This window comes from Polypterus senegalus, chromosome 3 (genome assembly GCF_016835505.1).
Source record: "Polypterus senegalus isolate Bchr_013 chromosome 3, ASM1683550v1, whole genome shotgun sequence".
NCBI lineage: Eukaryota > Metazoa > Chordata > Cladistia > Polypteriformes > Polypteridae > Polypterus > Polypterus senegalus.
The window spans coordinates 236,111,662-236,139,263 of record NC_053156.1 but is presented as its reverse complement, the minus strand read 5'-3'; the positions used below and the strand labels follow the sequence as shown (position 1 = coordinate 236,139,263).

The following is a 27,602-nucleotide window of genomic DNA, read 5'->3' as shown; positions in this document are numbered from 1 at the left end:
AGTATGCTAATTCTGCAGCCCTACTAAGCGTGCGTCTCTTCAACTTATTACTTCTGTCAACACTTTACTTTTCGTATCATTAGAGATGTAGGCCTTGTGCTTCAAAGCATTATGAGCTGAGCAGCAGGAATGTCCATCCTTTACCTAAATCAGTACTTCATTTTGGCACCATGGTCAATGGAGGTGTGGAAGGATGGTTCCAACCTTGCACCCAATGAAGCCAGGATTGGCACGCTGAACTGGATAAGCCAATTAGAAAATGCATGTTCGGTTGGATGGACAACATAACTATGTTTATAACAATCCATGGATGAACGTGAAGCCTGTGTTCCTTTATCAGTGCTATGTATGATGCTGTGCTTCATCTTACTATCATTTCAACTCGCTGATTCCAATCCACAGCACTACAAGATAATACTATTGGAACTGACAGCTCATTGGTCATATAGTCACGCTCTCAAAACAAATCATGTAGTTTTATTTCTCAGCTAATTCCATAAAAGTGACATTAATGAAATCAGAGAAGGATTTTTCCTCTTTATTAAGTTAAACCACATAGGAATCTTCTTATATAATACGCTACCATAGCTGTTCGTTTGTCTGTCAGGATTTTAAATCACCTGTAGCTCGCAAACCGTTTGACCTACTGACCTGAAATCTGGTACACATATACTACGTGACGACTACTATCTGCTTTCGGGGTGATGATTGACCTCCAAGGTTATTCATCTTTTTATTTTTATTTTATTGTATTGTAGCCAGCAGGGTGGCTGTGCGGCGCATGCGTTCAGGCGTCATTCTAATCCCTACCATCTTTGCCGTCACTTCCTCTACCTCTTCATATCTTAAATCATTCCTGAGGCAGATTGAAGACTTAAGTGCCAGCTTAAGTGAAAAACTAAAGAAAACGTACTAAGTAATTGCAACACAAACTCTGACTTAATCAGTTTTAATGCGAAAAGATGGCGACGAAAGAAAGAGAAGAAACGGGCTGCTAGTGTAGGGAAAAGAAGAGCAGCTGAGGAAGCAGCAAGCTCATCAACCTCTGAGCAAACAAATTCTAAACGTACAGAGAAAGAGTAGGAAAACTAGGAATGCTCAAGTCAAGTGTATTCACGGCATGTTATCGTGCAGTGTTGCGTTACTGGTATCAAAAAATTGGTTTAACTCCCACAATCCTGTATCAAAATTCTAGCCTTTTGAATGTACTGAAAAGGGGTGAGAGTTGTGGGAAACCATTTGAAAGGGGTGTTTGGCATAGGATGCTACTGCCTAAGGGCAGTGTCACTTTTATGTCCTGAAACAACTCACAACAAATTTTAGATGGAAGACATGTTATATTCATCAACAGCAGCTGCTAAACTTTCACCACACCACAGTCACCTGAAATGAATCGCAGCTCATGACTAAATACAAGTCTGTTTCAGAGTTTTCACGGGGATTTCAGGCAATATATTGCAAGCAGCATTTTGTCATCAAATCAGTGTAATGAATGGCAGAAGAAGAAAAGGAGCAACGTGAACACCACAGAGAAGTAAATATGCATACACTATAGACGACTCAGCAGCAGTGTGCACCTTTCAAAAATTCATAACAGTTTAATAAATGAATTAATTTGCTTTAAGATTGGATGTAGCAACTGTGGTCCCCGGCCGGGCTCCAGACCGCGAGGGTGTGTCCGTCCTGGTTATGTAGGGGACCTCGGGTAAAGGGCTTGGAAGCCCAGCCCTGTAGGAACCCGTGGCCACCGCCAGGCGGCGCCCCGGTGCCTGAATATCCCTGGAGCCCAGCACTTCCGCCACACCAGGAAGTGCTGGGGGGAAGACGACAGGGGACACCCGGACGGCTTCCGGGTGCGCAGCCGGCACTTCCGCCACACTGGGGTGTGGCTACGACTGATTGCCGGGAAGCAGCTGGAGCCCATCCGGGTTCCTATTTAAGGGGCCGCCTCCCTCCAGTCATTGACAAGAGTAGGGTGGAAGAGTGGCAACGTCTGGAGAAGGGAGGAGGCGGTAAGAAGAAAAAAGAGAGAGAGAGAGAGAGAGAGAGAGATAGAGAGGAAAAGAGAAGAAGAAAGAGAAGGCATTGGAGTGGCCTGGACTGAGGGGTATTGGGGATTAGTGAGCGGAACTGTAAATAAGAGATGAAGAATAAACGTGTGTTTGTGGGTGACATTAACGTGTCTGCCTGTCTGTGTCCGGGGCAAGGTTCACACAACATCTTGAATGTCCCCCAGGCAACTGGGCTTAGCCAGTTGATATTAATTCATGCTTTTACTAGGAGTGCTGTAAGTTTGTGAAGGATATTATATTATGTTCCGTACATTTTCATTTCCTGAGACACTGACTGCTCAGTTGGTACTATCTTGTCTACAGGCAACAATATTGAAATAAGCCCGTATGAGTGAAATTACTGATGTGCAATTAAGAGGGAAAAGATTCATGATGTAGGTATCTTTGAACATGACATGGTAGTGAACTACAGATGCCCTGATGTTGAGTGCATTAGTGACAGCAAACTTGATGACGTTTCCACACATAACAGTTCCACTTATTTAGTTGTGCACTACAAAAGATGACAATATAATGCGCGTTTTCCCTGCTAACCCCATCACCTAAACAGTTTCTCCTATGAAGGGTATCTTTCCAATTTCCCTGAATGCAACTCTAGCAGAGCCACTGTTAAGCTAAAACACCCAATGTACAATGTCTAAAAAACTTAAGCTACATTAAAATTTGTAATTTGTTCAATCTTTTACCAGTCTTTGAGCAAGGTTAGTTGTTTCAATGTCAATGTCAGTGTCAATTTATTTATATAGCACATTTAAAACAACATAGGAATGCTGTGGCCAAAGTGCTTTACAATAATAGAATAAAAGAAAAACATACAATTAACATGAATAACATAAATAGAAATAAAATAAATGAACATTAATAAAATAAATAATAAATAGAAGTAATGTTACACAATCACAATGAGGAAACCATCAGAGTATTACTGACAGTCACGGAATGCAAGTGAATAGAAATGAGTCTTTAATCTTGGTTTGAACAGTTCAATTGTAGACGACTCCTTTATGTGACGAGGTAAAGAGTTCCACAAGTGAGGAGCAGCAGCTGTAAAAGCCCTGTCCCCCTTGGTTTTACACTTGGTACGAGGGACAACAAGAGACAACTGACCAGAAGATCTAAGCACTCTGGATGGCTGGTGTAAAACACACAATTCGGATAAATAGGCAGGAGCAAGGCCATGTAAAGATTTAAAAACTAGCAACAAGATTATAAAATCAATTTGAAAACTGACAGGCAGCCGGTGTAAAGAAGCTAATATTGGAGAAACAGAATCAGACTTTCTTGCTCCAACCAGAAAGCGAGCAGCAGCATTCTGGATCAACTGTAACCTGCGTATCAGGGATTTGCTAATCCCAGAATACAGCGAGTTTCAGTAATCAAGGCGAGAAAAATTAAAAACATGAATAGCTTTCTCAAGATCCCTAGAAGACAAAAAAGGCTTGATCTTACCTAATAGACGAAGCTGGAAAAAGCAACTCTTGACTACAGAATTTACTTGTTTCTCAAAAGAGAGGTTACTGTCAAAGATACCACCTAGATTGTGGACTTGAGTGTTTGCGGACTTTGAGGGCTTTAGCTGATGGACCGACTATAAGCACCTCCATTTTATTTTGATTCAGATCAAGAAAATTATTAGCCATTCAGGATCTTAATTTAGAAAAACAGTTGTGCAGTTGACTCATTGCAGAGTTGCAGACAGGAATATAAACCTGTGTATCATCAGCAAAGCAGTGAAAAGAAATGTTCAATTTTTTCTTTAAGGCCTTGGCACTCTTCCATTTCAAGTATATAACTGGGTCTTACACATCATCAACATTGTAACACCTGAATTGTACATCATGAGTAAAAATGTTCCATTTAGAGCTGACAAATATACCTTTTGATTATTTGTGGTTTATTTCATATTCAGTACTGGCCTGTCTATAGATTGCCATACCTTACAATATACAGTACAGTGAAGAAAAATAAGAGAAAAAAATTAAATTATTCTCTATTACTTTTGTCCAGAAAGACAATGGCACAAAATTACACATAATTATCTTGGTGGTTATTCAGCAGATTTTTATCGTGGAAATGCACAAACTTACTTATATGGTATGTGTTTGCTGCCATTGACGAGAGCAAGAATGACATTCCCCAAGGCTGAGAGTGAGAGGCAGAGTCCGGTGCTCACATCCCGAGTTTTACCAGGCACTTTCACGCAGCTGCCGAGATCAATAAGGTGCAAACGGCTTCGGCCTCCGGACACTGCAGAGAGAGATACAGGGTTGATTCATGATTTATGTTACCTCACAATGAGTCACAGTTCAGTTACAACAAGAAATTGTTTCACACCTTTTTGTTAAAAATGTATTGTGCTACGTACACACTTTAAAGTAACATGTATTTAGTAATTCCACTTGAGTTCATATATGAACAAAGGTAATTTTCAACATCACTGACCTCATCTTGGCCACAGCAAATTGAAAATTAGTTGGTTTATTTTACTGCACATGTATTAGCAAGATTCCAATATGTCTTTTCTTAATTGCATTCAAATATGCTAGTCTATCAATATTTGTAAGGTTAGATCCTGTAAATTCAACTTTGTGTAAGAAAGATTAAAAAATAAGTGATAGACTGGAGTTTCTCCTCTGTGGCTATATCTTGTTTTTTAAGTAAGCAGATTACTGTGGATTCATTTTAGTTTTTGTGTTTACAAGCCTAAATTGCTCAATATTTAATTATTTCTATGAATGTATCATAGGTGGAAAATTGTGCAAGTGCTCGGTGAAGTAAAGATTATATGTAGAAAAATTACTTTTCATAGGTAAGCTCCTGGCCGGTGAAATGAGCTGCCCACTTGCTGACTCCCTCAATGTGTAGAAGATGTGTGTGAAGATTCTCGTCTTTTGTTAGCTTCTGTCTTAGTTGTTAAGTTTTTGGAACCTAGAAATCATTATTTGCTTCTGTGTTTTCAAAGACCTTCACTTGTGCTGATCAGTTTTGTACTGTTCTCCTGTAATACTTGTTGCCAAACATTCCTGCTGACTGAAGTTTCCTTTTTTTTTTAATAAGTTGCTTGGTATAATAATGTCGGCTAAGAAATACAGTATATGCAAATGTAATGTAAATGAGTACCTAAACTCAACCAAACTGAACTTGCTCCTAGAAGACTTTATTGCCATGTGCTTCCAGTAGGCTGGCCAAACACATTCAATTTTGAGAACAATAATATTTGACTTTTTTGTTTTATTGAAATGATAAATTTAACAGCAAATTCCAGTCCTTTCATTTGCAAGACACCATTGATATCATTTTATATCTAACGGCTAAGAACACGCCTAGAGCTGCCCATAGGAAATAAAAACAGAAAGAACATTTGACTCAGAATAACTTACTGCCTCCTTTTCCACTCTTTTCCATGCGATACTGGTAAATGTGCAAGGTGAAAAGCATGTGTGAGTTGCGGTGGTCTTCTTCATCACATTCAGGCTTGCTGCTGTGGCGGGAAGCGATAGCAGCATCTAAAAAGAAGGCGGCCTTCTCTGCTGTTGGAGCTCTGAGCTCACTTTGATTCTGCAGCTGAAAAAAGAACAGTGTATTAGTGTCATGGCTACTATTGTAAATCTCTCGGATCCAACTCAGCAATTGCACCACATGCTTTTGATTATTATTATAGCATTACATTTTCTTAGTTTTGAAATTTGCTAACTGGGTAATGACTGCAATAAAATGGATATTGTCATATTTCAGGATTACTTTTTTGTGTGTAAAATAACCGAATGCCAAAATTGAACTCTCTAGTTTATTAGACGATCACTGTTTATTAATTAATAAACAACTATTGCAAAAGTCAAAATTAGACAAGGAAGAGTACTTTACAGTATATTCAACTAAAAAAAAATATAGTAAACATCACATGATTCTGTTTTATGTTGCATATGCTGTAAAGATTTACAGTCTTACTGATACTTTTAATTTAAATAAACCTGCCACCAATTTATTTTACTCTTTATCAATTTTTGATCTGCTTTGAGTTCTGAATGTCAAGCAGTGTTCCTGGAGATCAGTCTTTATATTCTGGAGGGGGGTCTATTTTGCTTACACTGGGAGCATGTCACTGTCTATCATACATATGTATTGTCTGGCGAAAAAGTGATTTTTGCTTTCGTACTGCACATGTGCAAGACATGGAACACAAAGTTGGATGAGCAAATAATGCAACTCCAAAAGAGAACGAAAAACTGGTGGCATTGCGATGCCAAGGATGAACAGAAAGTAATGCTAAAGAGTTTTTAGATGTTTGGGATTAGACTAACCAGAAAATTGATTGTTGTTTATGTTGCAACCCATTATTATTATTATTATTATTATTATTATTGTTATTTATTTATCAGACAATTTATTCAAGGCAACTTATAATAGATACAAGAAAGTTAAGAAGGTGCAAGCATCAAAGGCAACAGAGAACAACATAAAAACTGAGCAACAGGATGTACTACTACTAGTACTATTACCTGCCACTAGACTAAGGCAAAAATCATATTCTAAAATTTTTGTCAGTCTTACAGCAGCTATCCTGTAGAACAGAGCTTAACAGATCCAAAATATTTCATGAAACAGTACACTTTCAAAAGACGCCTAAACTTCAGTACATTGTGTGCAGTACAAATGGTCAAAGGGAGATCATTCCACAGCTTCAAAGCAAAAACAGAGAAACATTGTCAGTTTTGACTTGTCTGGCAAGAGGAGGGATGGTCAGAGGAAAGGGAGAGGCAGAATGGAGATTTCTTGAAGGGATACTTGGACGTGGACTTGGACAAAAGACGTGGTGATACTGACAAGCAGAACCATTCAAAGACCTGTAGGTCAAGACAAGGGTTTTGAATTAGATCCTTGCAGCAACAGGATGGCAGTGAAGAGATCAAAGCAGAGGGTTAGTAGGAGTGAAACAAGGAACAGAGAACACCAGTCGAGTTGCTGCATTCTGGAGGAAAGCTAGAGGTCAGATAGCAATTGACAGAAGTCCTGCTAGGAGAGAGTTGCAAAAGTCTAGCCAAGTGAGAACCAGTACCTGAATAAGGAGATGCGTAGCATAATTAGTGAAAAAGCATCAAATCTTCTGAATATTATGAAAAAACACATGATTGGGTCATTGAAGAAATGAGACTCCTGGCCATGACTAATAGGGAAAGGGTGGCATTCATGAGAAACGCTTAGAGACAAATCTGGGAAATTGGAATCAGAAAGCAAGTACAGGATATTTGACTTTGGTTTAAGGTGATGAACATTCATCGATGATGACATAGCAGAGAGACAGCTGGAGATATGGGCTGAAATCTGTGGGTGGTAAGTGGGAATTAGTAGGAAAATCTGTGCATCATCAACATAAAGGTGCAAGGCAAAGCGAAGAAACAAAACAATATTGCCTAAGAAACAAATGCAGAGAGAAAAGGGAAGTGGATCCAACACTGATACTTGAGGCACATCTGTGGAGACTTTCTGTGAAGAAGAGTTATACCAAGAGATACAAAAGGATTGGTCAGAAAAGTAGTCCAGAGCAGAACCATGGATTTTGAGTTTATTGAGGGAAGAGATAAACAAGAAGTGGTTAACAGTATCAAAAACAGGTGAAAGGTCAAGAAGAATAAGGACAGAGGAGAGAGAAGCACCTCAAGCAAATCTAAGACCTTCTGTGACTGAAAGTAGTGGTGTCTCTGTAGACTAACTCTTGCGGAATTCACATTGAAGATGATCTAGTAGATTGTTATCAGAGAGGTACTGCAAGTGGAGAGTTATTTGTGGACTATACGTACATTCTGGAGTCTTGGACAGGAATGGCAGAAGAGAGACAGGCTGGTAATTCTCAATGGCAGATGTGTCAAGAGAGGGTTTCTTGAGAGTAGGAATCACATGAGAACTTCTTGAAATCAGTAGGAAAGATACCAGAGGTCAATGTGAGGGAATAAAAAGAGAAGAGATGTAGGGGATCAAGGAAGAATAAATGGACAGAATAAGAAGTGAGAGAATAAGCATCCAGTGGACAGGTGGTGGGTCTGTGGTTACACGGTGGGTCAGAAATGTCAGCGTTATTTACAGGAGAGAAGGAGGAAAGAGAAGAATGACAGAGAGGAGGGTCAGATGATGTTTTAGGTATCTTGAACAGTTTTTCGATATTAATAACTTTAGAAGTGAAAAAGAAAGCAGAATTAGGAAAACTGGATGATGGTTTTAGAGCAATGGGAGGACTTAAGGGCATGAGGATAGGGAAAGGCAGCAAGCATACAGTTATTGTATACTTTTGTAATTTTGTTTTTGTTTTTTAATAGACTGGTTCTTTGCTCTGAAAGGCAGAATAGCATACAGGCCATTTAATTGCTCATTTCAATTTTTATTTTACAATGCTCTCTTCATTATTAAATGTGATATGAAATAAATGAATAAAGACTATATAATATCTATACTGGAAATTTTAAAGTAGCCAGAGAGCATTTTATATTTCATTTCCTCAAAAAGAAGTAATATTTGAGATAAATATCCTTCTTTTAATGTTTTAAGTTAATGATGGCTACAGGCAATAGCTTTTCTCAATTATAATATATTTTATTGCACATTATATCAAAGGCATTTTTTTGCACAAGTCCACAAATTCTAGAGGAGAATGCATTCCCACTAACATTTTATTGTTTAATTTACATAAATTTTAAATATTTTAATTAAGAGGCTTTAAATACTTACAATGATCATTACTTGCAAAGAAGTGCGGCAAAAACTCAGCATAGCAAAAATATTCAACTTGGTTGGCTGCATGATGAATTTGGACAACCAGACCATCTGATGACAAGGGCATAGCCTTAAAGCCTTGAGGGTATAATGAAAGTGACAGTCTAAGTGAACCTTGGGGAAGCCCCTTGTCTGGTGGACTAAAGAGCAGTGATGTCGCAGGCAGCCAGTGATGTCGCATGGAGTAAGTCATAGCAGCGTAGCAACAGAAAGTTTTAGGTCTGAATGTGAAAGTGATGAGTCTCCAGGGTCAGCTACAGAGCTAAAAACTATAAGGGAATAGTTAATAGGCTGCCTGTGAGAAGTTACAAGGCACTTCCCACAACACCAAGATGAGACTGGATGTCAGATGCTCACAAACAGGTATGAAGGGACTGATCAGAAGAATCTGTAGTCACAGGGCTTTGTTGGTTTAATGGTAAAGAAAAGAGAATAGCAATGTGGGGGGTCTAGCAGTAGATAGCAAGGTACCCCTTTTATTGTATACTTATGCAGTCACGGTTGTTATAAGTGTAGGACATTTGAAAATTAACCCCTGTGGACTTTAAAAGGCTGCACCCCCCTACTCAGTTAAAATTTAAAATGTGAGTTTGCTAAATGGCCATTGGCAGAGGGGGAGTATGTCTAAAAAAACTAACGGAGGAAACAGAGGGAAGATGGGAGTATTATTGGGAGAGCAAAGAAGCCTTCCGGCAGGACAGTGCCCAGAGCCTTCTCTGATTAATGAGGCCTGGTAGGGCAGCAGGGTTTATGCTTTTCTTTCTCCTATTTGTACTTAGAATTCAGTCCATCCTAAAAGCTAAAGCAATGACCTACAAGTTAAAAGGGTTTTTTGTTTCAAACCCTGCAATTTACCCGTGCCCTACTTATAAAAACAAATATAGAAGCTATTGCACTTATAACTCCTCTTGGCAAGCACTCATTCTGCTTTCTGGCCTTGTTGTCCAGGACTCTCTTCCTTGGTGTATTAAGGAGGCTCTGCTCTTTGTGTTATACAAATTTAATATTTTTTCTCTGGGTTTTGAATTACACTTCATCCTCTTACTTCACCTTTCACTGGAGTTATTTACTCTACTCTGTTTTCTTATACTATGTCTGATTTGTTTAAAACCTTTATATACTTGTCATTAGACATTGTTAGGTATGTTTCCATGCTCCTCCTGGTATCCTGACATGGCTGCATTCCTTACTTTTTTGTTTTTAAATTTTTTTACTGCTCAGTATACATAATTGATATTACACTTTTTGTTGTTATCGTTCATTTTGTTAGCAGAACTGATTCATTTATTGCTTTTATTATTATGCACATTTAACTGTATTTATATTTGGTGTGCATTTTCCAGTAAAACAACTTCTGTAAGCTGTATAAAGTTAGACATATTTTGTGCTCCATACTGAAAAATTACAATAAAATGATTTCTTCCCAAATTAAATCTAGTAACATAAAATTAATAGTGTAATCCATTATTAATTTCTATTGGGGGACATTGAATAAAAGCAGTACCCAACAATCCACCATCCCAATTCAAAGTATGCACTGAACTGAAGAAATATGCTTACAGTCAGTAAAACTGCACTTTGAATAAAACAAAAGTATAAATGTCTATTTTAAAAAACAGTAATTTCACATCTGATAAGTGTGACGATGTGGGTTCTGGCTCCACACTCCCTTTGATGTTTGGAAGCACTTGAACCCACATCGTCACATTTGGTGGCAGTGGTGGGATGAGCTAGCAGTGGAGGCCAGAAGAGGAGACAGAGCAGCAAGCGGGATTGGTAACTGACTTTTGGAGGACCCACGTACCCAAGCCGTAGGAGGACATTTTTAAGAGACTGAGCTTTTTTAAGTACATTTATTTATTGCTGGTTTTTAATTGTCTTTTAAAGTTCTTATTCTTTTAATGTCCTGTTTTAATGAAGGGGGCTTGGGTTGGTTTTAGGTGGGAATTGTTTTAGTGCTTTTATTGTTTTAGTGCAGTGTAGAGTGGCCGAGCTATGGACCTGAGCTCCAGTTGCATTGGGTTGGCAGTGGTGTGGAGCTTTCCCATGCAACTGGAGATTTATGGGGGGTGATATGTGGTATAGCGGGTCCACAGCTCACTGAGCAAAGGCCATTCATTTTAAATAAATAATCACCGCTCTCGCTGCGGCTTAGCGAGGAGTCGTTGGGCCATAGCGGGCCATGGGACGATCCATAGGTTGTGGGTGTTTCTCACCTAGTGCACAGGTGAGGAACTGCCCACATTCGTGATTGTCCCATGGCTAATGCTGCAGCTGCTGTGGGCGTGTCATTTTTAAAAAGTGCGAGGCGGCTGAGAGAGGAAAAGATCAGGAAAAGGAAAGCAAGGAAAAGAAGACGGAGGTTGTAGGGAGCGAGTGAGGAAGCGGGTGGTGCAGGAGAGACAGGCGTGCGTGTGGTGAGCGCGCGATCGAGCGCTCGTGGGTAGCTGCGAGGAAGCTGGGTGTTAGGCCGACACCCAGGCGTTTGAGTTGATGTTGCTCCCGCTGAGTGACCATGTAGCAGGAGTGACCAGAGGAAAGCGACGAGCCGCAGAAGGCCGCGGAAAGGCAGCGGTAATCAGGAGGCTTGGTGGTGGAGTCCCCAATGTGTGCGTCCTGGCCATTGGTGGAAACTAAGTCTCGGGGACTGGGATGAGTGCCAGACCAAAGCCAGGGATCGGGAGGTCTCCAGTCTCGTGTGTGTGTGTGTGTAGAAGAGGGCAGCTGCAGAGAACGTCTTGCCTACTGCTAAGCCCTAACAGGATAAGCAGGTGAGACGCTACCAGAAAAGCACTGGACTTGTTGTTTTAAGAACTGCTTCCTAAAGAAGATTTTAACCTCTGGTTTTTAAGGATTGTGTTTTTCTATTGGTTTTAACCTCCACCTTTTATTGGATTATTTATTGAAGAAAGAACTGCACTATATGGAACGCTATTTTGTTTTTGATTGTTTCTTTTAAATAAAAGTACTATTCACTTTTTGCACTACCCCTTGCTCCATTATTGCCTCCATTGACTAGCTCACTCGGTTACGTTATCGACGGTGTTGGGTTCAAGTGCTTCCAAAAATCAGATGGGAGTGTGGAGCCAGAACCCACATCGTCACAATAAGTCACTGGGTTCAGACCTTAAATTAGGTAGGTTTTGGCATGCTGATTCTTAAAATGCATGACTTGGGAGCTTCACTGGACACCATTGTCATAAAGAAAGGCAAAATAGGAAGACCACAAATTCTAAGATGTCTTGTTAAGCATTTGTGAGATAACTGATGGAATTCCATTCCGTCCCAACATTCAGACAATCAATATGATTAAAACGGGCAAATTGGTATATATTGCTTCACAATGTGGTTACTCCTTGGCGTTAGTTGCATCTTACCTGCATGCCGCATATGGGGTCCTCACAAAGGTAGACTCCTGGAGACTGACCATCCTGAAGACTGCCTGTGGCCACTTCTGATAAGAGGTCTTTAAGGTTTTCATCTTTGCCCCAAACCTCCACAGCAGATACGCGGACTGAAAAGCGAGCCCCAGTCTTCTCTTTCCTTTCATTAATCAGCTTGAAGAGCCAAGATATTGCACAAGGAATTATTCCAAGGTTTTGCATGGAATCATCTTTTCCAATCATGGTGTATGATTTTCCTGTCAAGTACAGAAATAGATATACTTTATACATAAATATTTCCAGTATATGTCCAGTGACATTGAGTGTCACTTCTGAAATCAGATTAATCGTGAGGCTTATTCATAGGAAATTATATAAAACAAAAGCAAACACTTTATATATTCATTGAAATTTTAAGATACAACATGCAGTCTGGGGACAATCAATACATTCGTTCAAAGCTCATTAAACAAATACACTGATTTAAGTATTGAATGTGAAAATCACAGAAATCAGGGCCTCTGACTGTGTATTTTAGTTCATCTTCTATTTAATGATATGGTCAAAACACCTTTCTGACTGCAGTTAAATGGTGTCTCTACTTCCTGGCGTTGTGCCTTAACACCATAAAATATGTACATGCATTTAGACAATCTAATTTGTACTTTTCTTCCCACATTTCTCAGTGCACGGTTTTCTATTTAGCTAAATTTTCCCCAGGGCACCTAAGGACATGAGAGCAGTGAAATGAAGTTAAGAGCTTAATTGGGAGTAGGACAAGATGAGGTAAAATGGGAGAAGAACACCAGATATTAAAGGCTATATAGGAAGGTCCTAACAAAAATTTCTGCACTTCATTAAAAAAAATAATTATATTAATTACTTTTCAATATATTCCCTCTCCATCTCAGTGCACTTACTTCAGTAGGTGGAAATCACGGCTACGCTGAAAAGAATTATTTCGTTTAGTTGTGGTTTTTGTAGGTTGTGTACAGATTACCAATGCTGAACATGTCCAGTAGGCTAGATGATATTTTAGCTTTATTGAAACATCTCACTGCAGTGGGTTGGCGCCCTAACCAGGGTTTGTTTCCTGCCTTGTGCCCTGTGTTGGCTGGGATTGTGACCCTGTAGTTAGGATATAGTGGGCTGGATAATGGATGGATGGATGGAAATATCTCATTCTAAGTATCTGCAGCAGAATTCCTTTGGCTTATTGTGATTTCTCAATAGTAAATGTCTATTCAGAAGACATACAAGTCTTTATAGCAAATCAAGATTGACACAAACCAACTCATGCTGCCTGATACTATTTGAGAGCAGTTTGCAATATGTAAACCACCATATTGCTAAATGGTGTAGAATGAGGTTCACAATGTCTTGGCTCTTTGATTGAGACACTTAGCTGCTCAGCATCTTCAGACCATTAGTCAACTGAAATATTTACATTTAATCTTTTTTATTTATGTGACTTTGATGATTTACACCTTTATCTTGACTACATCAGTATTTACTACTGTATTGAGTTTTGCTTTGTATTCTGTCCATAATATTCTGAAAAGACTTCTGATTTTATTAATGTTATCTAGGAATTCAAAGAACAATAAAAATAGTATGTCCTGTTCCAATCACAAGGCAAGTATAGCTAGAAAATGCAATCTGTGGCTCTTTCTTAGTAAAATTCAAGTCTAAGAAACTTGTTTATGAGTTTCCAAGATGGATGCAGAAATGAAAATGTGTATACCGGTACTTATCAATAGGAATGTACAGACAGACACAATCCCACTTTAGCTCTCAATCTGAAGAACATCAGCTTTTATTGATGGGGTGCTTTTTATTTTCTGTCCTTTTGTAATAAGGGAGGCAAAAGTATCAGTACATGAAAAGAATCTGTCCACAACTGGTCCAGTCTCATTCACTTTGTCTCGGAAATATGTTTGCCATGGACAGACATAAAAAAAAGAAAACTGTGACACTTTAGGTACAACAAAAATGCATCTATTACTTTTTTACAATTATGCAACAAGACCTAGACATCCATCCATCCATTATCCAACCCACTATATCCTAACTACAGGGTCACAGGGGTCTGCTGGAGCCAATCCCAGCCAACACAGGGCGCAAGGCAGGAAACAAACCCGGGGTAGGGTGCCAGCCGACCACAGGGCACACACACACACTAGGGACAATTTAGAATCGCCAATGCACCTCACCTGCATGTCTTTGGACTGTGGGAGGAAACCCATGCAGACACAGTGAGAACATGCAAACTCCACGCAGGAAGGACCCAGGAAGCGAACCCGGGTCTCCTAACTGCAAGGCAGCACCCCAAGACCTAAACAAAGGCTACTTTTAGTCTTCACAACACTTATAAAGCATCAGTAGATAGGTCTCTGCAATGTGTCCAACTAATAAAACTTCCCTTTGGAGTGGTCTGAGGTAGCTTAACACATTTCTCTTGATATTACATGTTTAGTATAAGACCTGTGAATCTAACGTTGCCATCATGTCAATATGCCACACTGCAAAGAGATGAATAACTTATCTACTGATGTTATATATATGTTATGAAGACCAAAAGAAGCATTTGTTAAGGTCTTCTTACATGCCTGTAAGACTAATTGAATAAGATATTCATTTTTGCAGTAATTAAACTGAAGTGTTACCAAAAAAACAAAAAAAAAATATGTAAAATAAACTCTAAAAGAAAAAAAAATATTTAGTTAGGAAAATAATTTACCTAGCAAAACTACTACATTTATATGCAGTTATGAACTGAAACTCACCACTTTTAATTCTATATATGTAGTTGTGTTGTGTCTGAAATTCAAATGTCTCATTCGGTGAAAGCTCTAAAGCTATACTGTAGTACGATGTCAAAATTTTCCATTTGAGGAAATTGACGGCGGTAGAGAGAATTTTCTTTGTTAAGGATAGCACAGTTAAAATAGACTAAATCCAAGCATCACTGAAGAAAATATTTTGAAAAGGTTGGCTAGCATGCAAGTTACTTTATTTTTTGATTGATTTGTTTAAAATATTTGAAAATGTTAAAGCTGTCTGCACCCCTGGCATGTGATGAACTAGAACATCATCTTGGGTTTATTTCTTTTACTATAACGATTCATAGAACAATGACCATGGCCTGAATAAACTAAACTGGGTAATGGACTGATGGATATCAAGACTAGTTCATAGAAAACGGTCAATCCAGCTAGCATCGTTGTGGAACATGGAAAATGCCTGATACTCAGATGAAAAGTCATGGCTCCCTGAGACCCTCATATTGGAATAACTTGATTGAGTACATAGAACAATTGATTTTTGTACTTTAATCTTCAATTCGTTTAGTAATAATAAAACATTTAGATTCATGATTTTTTTAAAATATTCTGCTGCAGAAGAGTGCCATTGCTTTTATAAATTTCTAATAAATAAGGCTAACTAAAAATGTCTAATTTGTGTGTTTGTTCTGCATGTATTTTTTTGTGTAAATAGGTGCATGGCAGAACATTGCCACCTCAGAACACTGATTCACAGCCGAGACATCTTATATTTATGCTCTCCCTGTATTAATACTGGATTTCTTACAGTCCAAATGTATTCAATTGCGCTTGATTTGTAATTAAAAACTGATTGGGTGAGAGTAAATGTGGGTGTCTATGTGAGTGGGCTCTATTTTGTTGATAAAAGTCAATCACGATTTTTCAGTTCTGATTTCTAACATGTATTTAATTTAATTTAAATTCAGGATTTCTTATGATTCATATGGGAAATAAAAGTTCTTATTTTTGCCGTTCAGTGGAACAGTTCCTAATTCCCGCTTAACTTCTAAGTGAAGGACTTTTCTAAATTATCATTTAGTCTCTGGTGTTTCTAGGACAGGCTCAAGCTTCTCACGATTATAAAAAGGATTATCAAGCCAAATAATGGACAGACCACGTATTTGGTGGTAATAGCTAATGTTTAACTTCAAACTTAGGCTGCTCTGCTAATACCACAAAATAAAATGTGCTTTAAATTAGCTACATGTTAAGTGCTGATGTTGCTGACATTTTCTTTTTTCCCCTCATTGCTTTTTGTAGTGACCTTTTTTATTAAGAAGGGAAGCCTGAAGAAGAGTCAAGCTCCCTTCTATGGCATCTTTATTATGTAGATTTAAGTCACCATCTGAAAAATACAAGTATGCTTATTGACTATGGGAGGTGAAATAAAGTTTTTCTTGACTACAGATATTCTATGTTCAAACTTGATGGCGTTTGCGTATTTCTATGCTTTTGTCTTACTTTCAGGTTTATCGTCATAATGATTGATTGATTCATAAATGAAGTCCCAACAGTCTCATGGGCTGCTACAGAAAACAGAAATCTAAGTGAATCACAGTCTCAATGAACATTAAGACGATAACAAAGTCTTTTGATTCTGTAATACTTTGCAGCAACAGAAAGTCAACCCCCTGCCAAGCTAACATATAAAAGTAAAACTGCAGCTTATCCCACTGTATTCTGTTAAAATTCTGTCATTGATTCTTAAAGCCATCCCTCCATAATGGTGCAGTAGTTAACCTGCAGCTCTGGACTCACACAAGTATCTGTTTATTTAAGCTATATAAATAAATATTTGAAAACGCCTATAGCATTTTAGAAACCTTATGTCTGTATCTGTCGTGCTGTCATAGCAAAGAAAAAGAAAATGAATTAGCAGTCCTATCAATGTGGCACAGCACAAATAACAAGGTATTGATCTATTGCTCATTTCCTCTCTGTAAGTAGCCATTTTTATAACTGATTGCTGTATAGTTCTTTGCCATTTCAGCCATGTCCCAATTAATTGATGCAATGTGCCTTGAACCTTTTATTGGTTTGAATAGCCATTTCTAGCCAAAAAGGTAATAATACTGCTTATTGGATATAAGACCAAAGAAATTACATTTCTGATGTGGAAATAATACAGAAAAATCAGAGACCAATTTATTCTTGTCTTAAACATTTAATTGAGTGGCACAGTACAAGGAAACATGTTTTATTCATTCACTTTTCAGAAAACAACGGAACAATGCAGACAAGAAGAAGGGAAATTTACAAATAGGTGAATGGCCAGGCTTTGCAAAAATGGTCAGCAAACAATGTAAATGAATAAGGGGTTTGGAAATCAGTGTCAAAGCAACTGCCAGATCTGTTTATATCACTTCTCCTAGTAATACGAATGATGATATCTCTGATCACATACAGGCGTCTTATACAAAGAGACACATAGCCTCAAATGTTAGTAGATTAGCAATTAATGCACAGACAGCAGTGCGTGTTACTTGAAATCTTCCCATAGGCATTTATTTAGTCTAGCATCACACTTCTTAATTTCTATTTTATGGTCAATTGTTATTTAACCAAACACGGAGTGACAACAGGAAATATAGGAAAAAACACAATCATAAAAGTAAGCCAATCCATCCCACACCATCTAGCATGAGACAAGGAGTAGATACTGTAGGATAACCATCTCTGAAGAAAAAGAAGCAAATGAAATCAATCACAAGAACATTAGAACAGCAGAAAAATGGTGACGAGAACAGGACATTATCCCTACAAAGCTTGCCAATCCTATCCACCTAATTCCTACAACATAACATCAAGTCTAGTTTTGAAGTTGCCTAAAGTCCTACTGTCTACCACACTACTTGGTAACAGTCCATGTGTCTGTGTTTCTCTGTGAAGAAAAACATTGCAAGATTTGTGCAAAATTTACCCTTCCAACTGTGCCCCTGTGTTCTCGGTGAACTTCACTGTACAAATTCCCTTCATAATTTTAAACACTTCAGTCATGACACCTCTTAATATCCATGTACTTAAAATGAAAAGCCTTTCACTACAATAAAAGAGAGCAGCACTGAAGGAATGCTGAGTTGTGGGGCAACAGCAAGAAATGTACAGTTTTCAGTTGATTTGCTGGATGATCTATTAATGAATGATGTAGACTATTTGACATGAATTAACTTGTTGAAGGAAGATTTGCAAGTGTCCTCCCTAAGGGGCTTTATGGCCTTCCAGTGAGAAGCAAGATGGTGTCTGGCTGCATGAAAACCAAGATAATTTATGTTTGAGAAAGTTAACAGGCAGTATAGACAGGTCAAAGAGAAGGAAGACTTGCGATAAAAGAGTAATTAACGAAAGAAAAGAATATAGAGAGTGACCAAAGCATAAGAAGAAAGGAAAAAACAGGAGATAAATGTTACATATTTTTGCTTAGCAGACACATTTATCCAAAGTGACTTACAAAAAAGCTCAACATAATTGAGCACATGAGTCTTCTGGGTGACTGTTAATGTCACAGTTCAAGGTTACAACTTAATCATCACAAGTGAAGAGCTTAGTACAAGATACAAGCTAGTCACTATTTCAGGTTACAAAATCTAATGTCTAATATTAGATAGACTGAAATTCACCATTCAAGAGTGTCTTTTTAAAATTGAGGAAGTCAGCTTTTCGAATGGAGGTAGGCAGCTCATTCCACCAGCTACGGACTACACATGCAGAAGTGGCATCTCCAGACTTCTTTCAATAGCAGACCTGAGTGGTCAAGAAGGGTCATAGCACCACGCAAGTGTGTCCACATATATACAGTAGATGCTGATCAAGCATTAAGGTATACCAAAGAGAAAGAAATGGCGTCTTTGGTGAGACCTGTCAGGTGGTGTTAAGAGGAAGCAGGGTAAAGTCCATTAAGAATTTTGAGTTGAGTGTACTTTTAGTTGAGGTCTCTGCAGCATTATCTAACACCATACAGAATATACAGTAGTATCTTAATAGAGAAGAAAAAGCAAGGGGAAAGGTGACTTTACCATAATGCAGTTTGGGGGAGAGGTTTGTATGGCAGTTTACAAAGCAATGCATGGAATGGAGATAGGGGTTTTGCTGGGAGGAAAAGAATACGGAAGAGAATGTGGCAGGTGAGTAGGTATCAGAGTAGTTTGAAGACTTCCACATATCCTGAGCACTGAGAAGAGTTGAAGGTAAAATAAGAAAGTGCTACAAAAATCAAACCAAACCTGTAGAAAGTGAAACATCATGAGCCTCAAAGCTATCATACAGATCACCCAGCACAGTAATCCCTGTGTACTTCTAAGACTGAGAAGTGCAAAGCCAGTTACCTACAGAAAGAGTAAGGTTGTTTAAGATTGAGGTTTGTGTGTGTATGCCATCTTCAACAAGTGTAGGAAGCTTTCCATGCAATGCCAGGCACCGATGGCATTTGACAAAACAGGATGCAAGAGCCAGGAGGTTTTACAGTCTATGAAAAATGCAGGAAGGCTAGAAAAATTGGATTTTGGCTTGTACTAAAAATTAGACATTTTCACTTAGTCAATGTGCTACTTACACCTTTGTTTCGGTCTCAACTTCTGAGTATGTGTGAGCGACCAAGTATATGGCACTATAGGCAGCTATTCAACCATTGTGTGAACGTGCATCCGATGATTGTATGCAAACACAACAGTAAATTGTAGGTGTTTAGCAAAATATTTGAATTGTAAGAAAGCATGTTGTTGCTTTATATATTTTCTTGAGATACTCTTCATACATTATAAGAGCTTTCTGAGTTCATCAATGAATTTTCCTAGTCCATTCAGACTATTACAGGGTTGCATGAACAATAAACCTCCACAGTCAACATCTGCCAAAATCAAGCTTTCTTCAGGGCACACTCGTGCACAGCCATGTCCACCAGTCCTGATCCCAGGACAAAGGAGAGATGTCAGTGAAACTAACCAACATAGCAGAAGTAGTGTAGTGTATGTAAGCAATAATTCAATTCCACTCAATCCATGGCAATCAATACTTATGCTTCTATGCATTTGTTGGGAAAGGATTAAACTTCTTTCTTTTAAGATAGATAGATAGATAGATAGATAGATAGATAGATAGATAGATAGATAGATAGATAGATAGATAGATAGATAGATAGATAGATAGATAGATAGATAGATAGATAGACAGAAGAGGTAGTGGGGGGAAAGTTGGTGCAGCAATCACACTAGAGAAGGTGGTAGCAGGACACACACATACACAAACAGATTCACATTGGAGATAATAAATCATTAATTATTATTAAATTTAAAAACAAACAACAAGCAAAGTTACTCAATGTCAACACATACAGAAAAGCAAGCCTCCAGTTACGTAAGTTCAACAGCAGATAAATAACCACTTTTGCAGTGGTTGCGTGTCTTAACAATGGAGGCCTTCTGTTTGTGCTAAAATCCAAGATAACAGAATAGTGTTTTCATATGTAAGGTGCCTTATGCATCAGTCATTGTCCTCCTTAAATGGCGAAAAATTAAAATTACAGGTAAAAACCACAAAGCTAAAATCTATCATGTCAGCTGTACATTACCGCTAAAGTAAAATGCCTGTTGTGTCCAGCATGGTGTCTTCCAGTCTGTTAGATTTCCCACTTTTCCATATCTATGAGGCTGTGGAGACAAGTTGTCCAGCCCATGGGCTACTTATATTACTAAGTGTCATAACCATAAAAAGAAAAATCTATTTTTTTTTCCCTGAAGCTAGTTCAATCAATACAGGTTTGACTCTCATTATTCCTAACTGAATCATTGCAAGCATACCCGATAGAAACTGTGTACCATAGGTGATGTTCTTAATGTTTTTAAGACTGACAACGAGTAGATGAAAATAAATGCTGCAAACCAAGTAGCTCCCACCATGCTATTTATGCTGATATAGGCAGAAAATAATTTACAGGAGCATCTCAGAGAAATATCTGCAGTTTCATTATTCTGTGTTGAAAGATGGAAGCATGCATTTGCTATCTAATGCAATCAGTCAGGAGTCAGTCAGTAAAAAAAAAAAAAAGTTTGCCTCACCCAGCTTAGAGTGACCAAAGCAGAACACACAGCCATCCGCTCCGTTCACAACTGACTGGATGACTTCCGCCACAGTGCCAGCACACACTTCAGCCTGTTAAGAAAACAAAGTAGGGGTTTTTCTCATGAATAGGCAAACACAATTGTATGGCTCACTCAGGATCTGAAAAGGCAAACATCAAACATGCCATCACACAATATGAGTGTGAACAGCACAGACAGTAGGAGGTAGAGTTCTGGAAGAAGAGCCAGAAGGTTGCACAACAGTCAAAGGTATTTCAGGCATACTGAGAAAAATCAGTTTCCTTAGAGACAGTATTTTCTGTTCTTTGTATGCTTCATCAAAGAAGGAGTATTCAGGAATTTGATAAATTATTGAAATGACAAAATAATTGTGAGGATTTCTTTTGGTGTCTTCTGGACAAAGTTTATAAACAACGAAAGTGTACAAATATTGATAAATTTAGTCAATACTGTGATGTCAGTAAATACACTTTAGCAGTGAGTGATCAATGAAGAAATAAAGCATGATTACATTGATTATTCTCATATTTTAAACAAATTATTGTCAGATACATACATTCATGATATGTAAACAACACATAGCAGTAATATGACATTGACCTGCAAGTCATGTTATTTAGAAAACAGCCAACCACCTTACAAGATATTTTCATTTTGTTAGTGAGCCCCAGCTTACTAAGTAAAATCAGTTATGGACATATAGAAGAAAAATGAAAGAACTAAAAAATACCTATTTATTTAAAATAACACGAAAATAATGTGCACTAAAAGGTATGATGACATTAGCGGTGTGTAGCGGTGGGAGAAAAATAATTACAGTTTAATATAACCGGAAAGCCAGAAAAGGAGGTCCCTCCTGCCCCTATTCAGAAGGTCTTGTCTTTCATGATTGAGACACAGAAGACTTTTATTTTTGTCTTTGCTTCACCAAGAGACCCATTTAAAATCAATTATAAAGTTGTTTTTCATGCAATGTCAAAATGTACACTTATGCCATGGTTTTATATTCGGCAAAACCAAATACAGACAGTTATGAACTGAAACATGTAGAAGTACTACCACAGCAGCATTGAGATCTGTGTATTACTTTGTCAGAGAGTCTCTGGAAGGATGTTACTTGAAGAAGAAGCATAATGTGGTCTTAGAAAAACAACTGCCATTTTTCTTCATTGGTAGCATCCAGTCTTAGCACTATTTATTATATTAAAAATAACTTTTGAGACTATCTTCAAAATAGACATTTCAGTTTTCAGAAGCCAGTTGTGTTGATGGCAGAGAGGTGAACCACTGATCAGCTCTAGCTCTTTGACTTTCTGCATAACATACACAAAAGTTACTTAGTAAGTCACTGCACCTGGAAATTCAAAATGTGGTCTGTGACAAACTGAGTCAGGCATTAGAAAAAAAGACTTTTCTATAAAAGATCGAGTCCTTAAATGAGTAGAAAGGAATTATCTGAATATATTAAGTAAATGGCCACAAAACAGATACCAGAAACTTCGGGTAGAGGGGACATCAAATCTGTGTATGGATAAGTTAAAGAGAAATACTTTTCAAAATTATAACCTGGCACTTCGTCTTCATAGCTTTTAGTTTTGCAGAGATAACTGCTTTAAAGTAAAATTATCCACACACTTTCTGATACTACTCTTTCCAGTAACAGACAGTGGGTATAGCAAAGAACCAATACTGGGGTAACATCACTTCAAGAGAGGCCCACTGAACCAGCAAGCTAATTAAAAGGGCAGGCTCAGTTATAGGACACACTCTGAAACCCCCTGGAGGTCATAGCTAAAGAGAGAACTAAAACAAAACTGAGTGCCATTATGAACAATAGTGCACATCCTCTCTCTGACACACTAACACTGAGTGCTTTCAGCCAATGATTCAGTCAGCAGAAGTGTGTCAAGAAATACTCCTTTATGCCAATAACAATATGCTGGCATAATGAGTCACTGGGACTGTGACAGACAAGTCAGAAGATTTTATCTATCTATATTTTATCTATATTTTTATCCATCTATCTATCTATCTATCTATCTATCTATCTATCTATCTATCTATCTATCTATCTATCTATCTATCTATCTATCTATCTATCTATCTATCTATCTATCTATCTACCAACCATTACATGGCAAACTCAAAAACAGATTCCACATACACTTTGCTCTTCAATAACTGTGTGTTTTGGGTGAGTTACAATCTCTAAAGTGAAATAATTTTGTAACAAAATGGATCATTACATAAAAACAGTTGAAAACATTTATTGCAATAGTCAGTTGATTGGTCCAGGAGGAAGTTCTACTATGCTTCATCTGGGATAGATTTAAACTGACTTGAGACCCTGCATGAGATTAACTACCAATGAAAATGAATGACTGATGTGATTGAGAGTGGATCCCATGTCTTTCACTTGACTGCTGTATTGTATTCAGTACTCTAGAAATAAAAACTCAATTCATTCCTTACTTAAGTAGTTAACAAACCTGTGAGGCATCATGAGGGAAGACAGCATCAAAAGCAAACATTTTTGGTGGAACTTGGCTTCCTCGCTTCTGCGTAGAGTTTGGAGGACAGTTGCTCACTGGATCAAAAATGGTGATCTGTTTCTTACGAGGATCCACCTTCAAGAATGAGCTGGATTCTGAGGTATCTCCGGCTGAGACTGGGCATATTCGGAGCATCACTTTCACCTAAAAGGAAAACCACACGGATTTGAAGATTACCTCTGATTTCTCGCTATAAATACAAAAGCAGAATAATAGTAACTTATAGTTTGCTTTGGAATGACTAGTTGCTAGTTTTTTCTTAACAAATTTGGAATGCCTACACACCAGTATTGCCAATATTATATGTTGAAGGGTGTGGGTAACAAAGATCTTTTGAAAGAATTAGCTTGTGTGGTAAATTCACTTCAGCAAACACATGTGTTGATTTGTCACCACTTTCAAAGAAATAGAAGATTAACAAATTTATTTTTTACAGTGAGAAGTTAAAGATAGGAGTGCTGAAAGCTCAAAAACATCAATTCTACTGCTTTAACTACAATGCAGTATACATGCTGACAGCCAATATCGACAACGGCGCTGTTCCTTCATGTGAAAGCTGTGTGCTCTCTGCAGAGACTCTGAAGCGATTTTCTTAGTGCTGACTCACTAATAGTAAAGGCAGCTCACCTTCTGTTCATTCCCTACTCACTCTGATGAAATAACACAGCATAGAGTAAACTTACTTCTTTTAAAGCAGTGGTTGTCAAACATTTCTCATCACTGTACCTTAAGTAACAATTTGCTAGTGCAGATTCACCCACTCATAAGTACTCTTGGAGCCAGTGGAAGCCAAAGTAGAAAAATGCGCTGCCTGAGTCATTTAACTCTAATACCCACTGATAACCTTTTATTTGTCAATTACATTTTAGAAAGTTAGAACATTAAACTTTTCAAAAGTTTATTATTGGTATTAAAGAAGTTAAACCTACCACTATATTTCTGTGGAAAAAACAAGATGTTACATTGGCTGCCATTGATGCCTCGTGACTTTAGTGACCTACTCTATGTTCAATTTTGATACCTCGAACCTGTTCTGAACCAAGTTTCTTTGGATATTATACTTACTTCCTATATTTTTTTGTGATACTTATGTTAAACCAGCTTTAAATATAACATTAAAAAATGGAATATAATTATTAATATACTGTATATAGTTATATTTCATGAGCACTGCTCAAAATGATTACTAAGTAGCCAGTGGAATGTTAATAAAGAAATTAGATTCTGACCCAAATACTGAATCTGAATAATTCTCTCCAATCTTGAAGAAAAAAAGCTTTATTCTCCTTTATGAACATTTTTTCAATTTGACTTTCAATTCTGTCCAAGCACAGAGAAACAGAAATTGTGCTGAAAATGCCATCTTTCCATTTACTTTTTTACCCACTTAACTGATTACTGGTTCTATCCTTATTTATTTGTCACACACATAGTTATACAGGGCAACATGCAGTGAAATGCATCTTTTCACAAACCCTTTGGGGTCAGAGCGCAGGGTCAGCCATTGTACAGCGCCCCTGGAGCAATTGAAGGTTTAGGGCACTGCTCAAGGGCCCAGCAGAGTAGCATCTCTTTTGGCAGTGACGGGGATTTGAACTGGCAACCCTTAGGGTCACAGGCAGTTGCAGCCTATGCTGACAGTACCGGGTAAAAAGCAGGAAGCAGCCTCGGCCAAGGCAGGACAGACGCTGACATTCCTACACCGACTCGTATAGAACAAATTCAATCATTAATCCACCTCATCCACATATCTATAAGATATCAGAGAAACCTGGAGTACCTAAAGAAAGCCTCAGATGGACACAAGGAGAATGTGCTAACACCAACACAAACAATGACTGGCCCAAGATTTAAATCCAACCACCTGGAGCTGTAGAACACCAGTATCAACCACTACACCTTCATGCTGTAAACGTTAGTTTGATGTTCTCCAAATCAGGAAATGGTGTCATAATTATGATTTTGGACTTTAGCTTAGCTTTTGACATAACAGATGACAGTACTCGATTAGATGGCTCTGGTAATTCAGTTGCACTGTCGCCGATTGTTGTTTGGTGACTTGTATTTACAGGGCATTTTTTCAATATCTGCATACGTTTGACTTCTGATCTCACACACTTCTGTCTGCATTTTGATATTATGATCCTCAGGGTTTGGGGTTTCCACTAGATGATGTCATTTACATAACATGTTCAGAGCCTTTAAAATCCAAATCAGGATCACAGATGGCCCAGAGCCTATCCTCACATGAGTAGGTGTAATGTAGAAACTAGCTCTTAATCCATTTCATGGACCACTCATACCCATGCCCAGTGGGGGCCAATCATGCTTGTTTTTGGAGATATGAGAGGAGGAAAACTGGAGTAACCTGGAGGAAAGTGAGAAGGCGCAAACTCTACATAGACAACTACCAGGCCTTAGATCTAAACCTGGGATACTGGATCTATAAGGCACACGCGCTAACCAGAGCGCCGCACCAGATGTCATTCAGAAATGCAAAAACTATTTTAATTTGTATACCTGTGATATTCAGATGTATTTATTAATAAAACTCAATCATACTCCTTCTAGTATCACAGTATTAACTGTTTTAGCAGTGGTTGAATAAAAGTTCACTGGATATTTCCATAAGTATATTGCTTCTTTTTGTTTTATTACATGGCAATCAGATTTTTCATTCAGTTGTATTTCTATACATTAACTGTATTTCTTACATATGCCAGATGAAAATACCCTAGAAAAAAAAGTACATGCAAAATTATTCACATGTTGATGTATTCCAATTTAAACTTACCTGTCTTGCTTCAGTGCGCATTTTTATAAAAACTCACAGGTTGAATAAATAAAATTTTAAATACAGAATTAGAAATTTATTAGCATACACTGTATACTTTTTACACAAATTTTTAAAGTTTTTCAATGTATACGGTTTCTTTCACAGGTGAAGAGTAGAAGTTACCAGAGTATAGGCTTCTGAATTCTTATATCACAAGTATGCCATTTGGAAGAATGGCTTTCTGTGTTTTGCTGGTTTCTGTCTTAAACTCACAGCTGCTGTTAGCATCCCAATCCCTGCTACACAGCACTATAACAAGCTGCTCTAGGAAATAGATTAAATAAATAGATGGAACTGCTATAGCAATGAAAGGAAAACTGAACAAATGTCCCTTTTGCAACACACAGCACAATAATATTGTTGGAAAAAGTAATGTGAGCTACTGTAATCATACAGCAAGAATTGCCAAGAACAATCCAGCAGAACACAATTATACTGTGCGCACAAGGGATTTTTTTTTTTGCTTGTCAACAGACCTTCTTAATGAGTCACAAAGAAGCTGGCATGCTGTTTAAAAGATGGGTTACTCTTTTCAAATTCCTTCTTCAATAAGTCCATCAACCATAAGCTCCCTAAGCTCAATGTAAATGGAATCTGCCTTTATACGACATGACAACACTGCTATTAGGGCATAAACATTTGCTTGGACTTCTTGGAGTTCACATAATGTACACATTTTTAACTGACGGGTTTATGTTGAATTTTGTGATCAGCCAAAGGGCCCATTACCTTGTAATTACAGCTTATGATTCGCTCGGTGAGAAACCTGATTTAATAAAAAACCCTGAGAATTCACATGTCCCCAATCTCCTTTCAGGCTCTTTGCAAACATAATATAGTTTTACCCACCTTTAAAAAATATACTTTCTTGTTGCTAAACTGCGTGTGGGACTAATACAGTCCTGAGTCAAATTTCAGTTTTCAATTGCTTTACTCCACAATGTGAACCCAGTGGCGATATATTTGTTTTTCTTCTCCTTTCAGGGTGTCTCATAGTTTAAAATAACAGATATGATCTGTTTCCACTCAGACTTGCTTAGCTATAAAGCACGACCTTGTCCTGTCTGAAATTGTCTGCCAGTTGAGGTAAAGCAG

The 27,602-nt window shown here is 37.9% G+C and overlaps 1 protein-coding gene across 1 annotated transcript in view; it reads right to left on the bottom strand.

Annotated features, from left to right (window-relative positions):
* The window catches only part of kif26ba (kinesin family member 26Ba), a 367,132-nt gene that overhangs the window by 29,672 nt on the left and 309,858 nt on the right, over window positions 1-27,602 (bottom strand). Inside the window, exons 6-10 of the mRNA XM_039748799.1 lie at window positions 23,609-23,815; window positions 21,096-21,189; window positions 12,215-12,477; window positions 5,453-5,636; window positions 4,160-4,319 (exon numbers count right to left, since the gene is read on the bottom strand). Of these exons, the coding sequence (XP_039604733.1) occupies window positions 4,160-4,319; window positions 5,453-5,636; window positions 12,215-12,477; window positions 21,096-21,189; window positions 23,609-23,815 (908 nt within the window). The remainder of the gene's footprint in view (window positions 1-4,159; window positions 4,320-5,452; window positions 5,637-12,214; window positions 12,478-21,095; window positions 21,190-23,608; window positions 23,816-27,602) is intronic.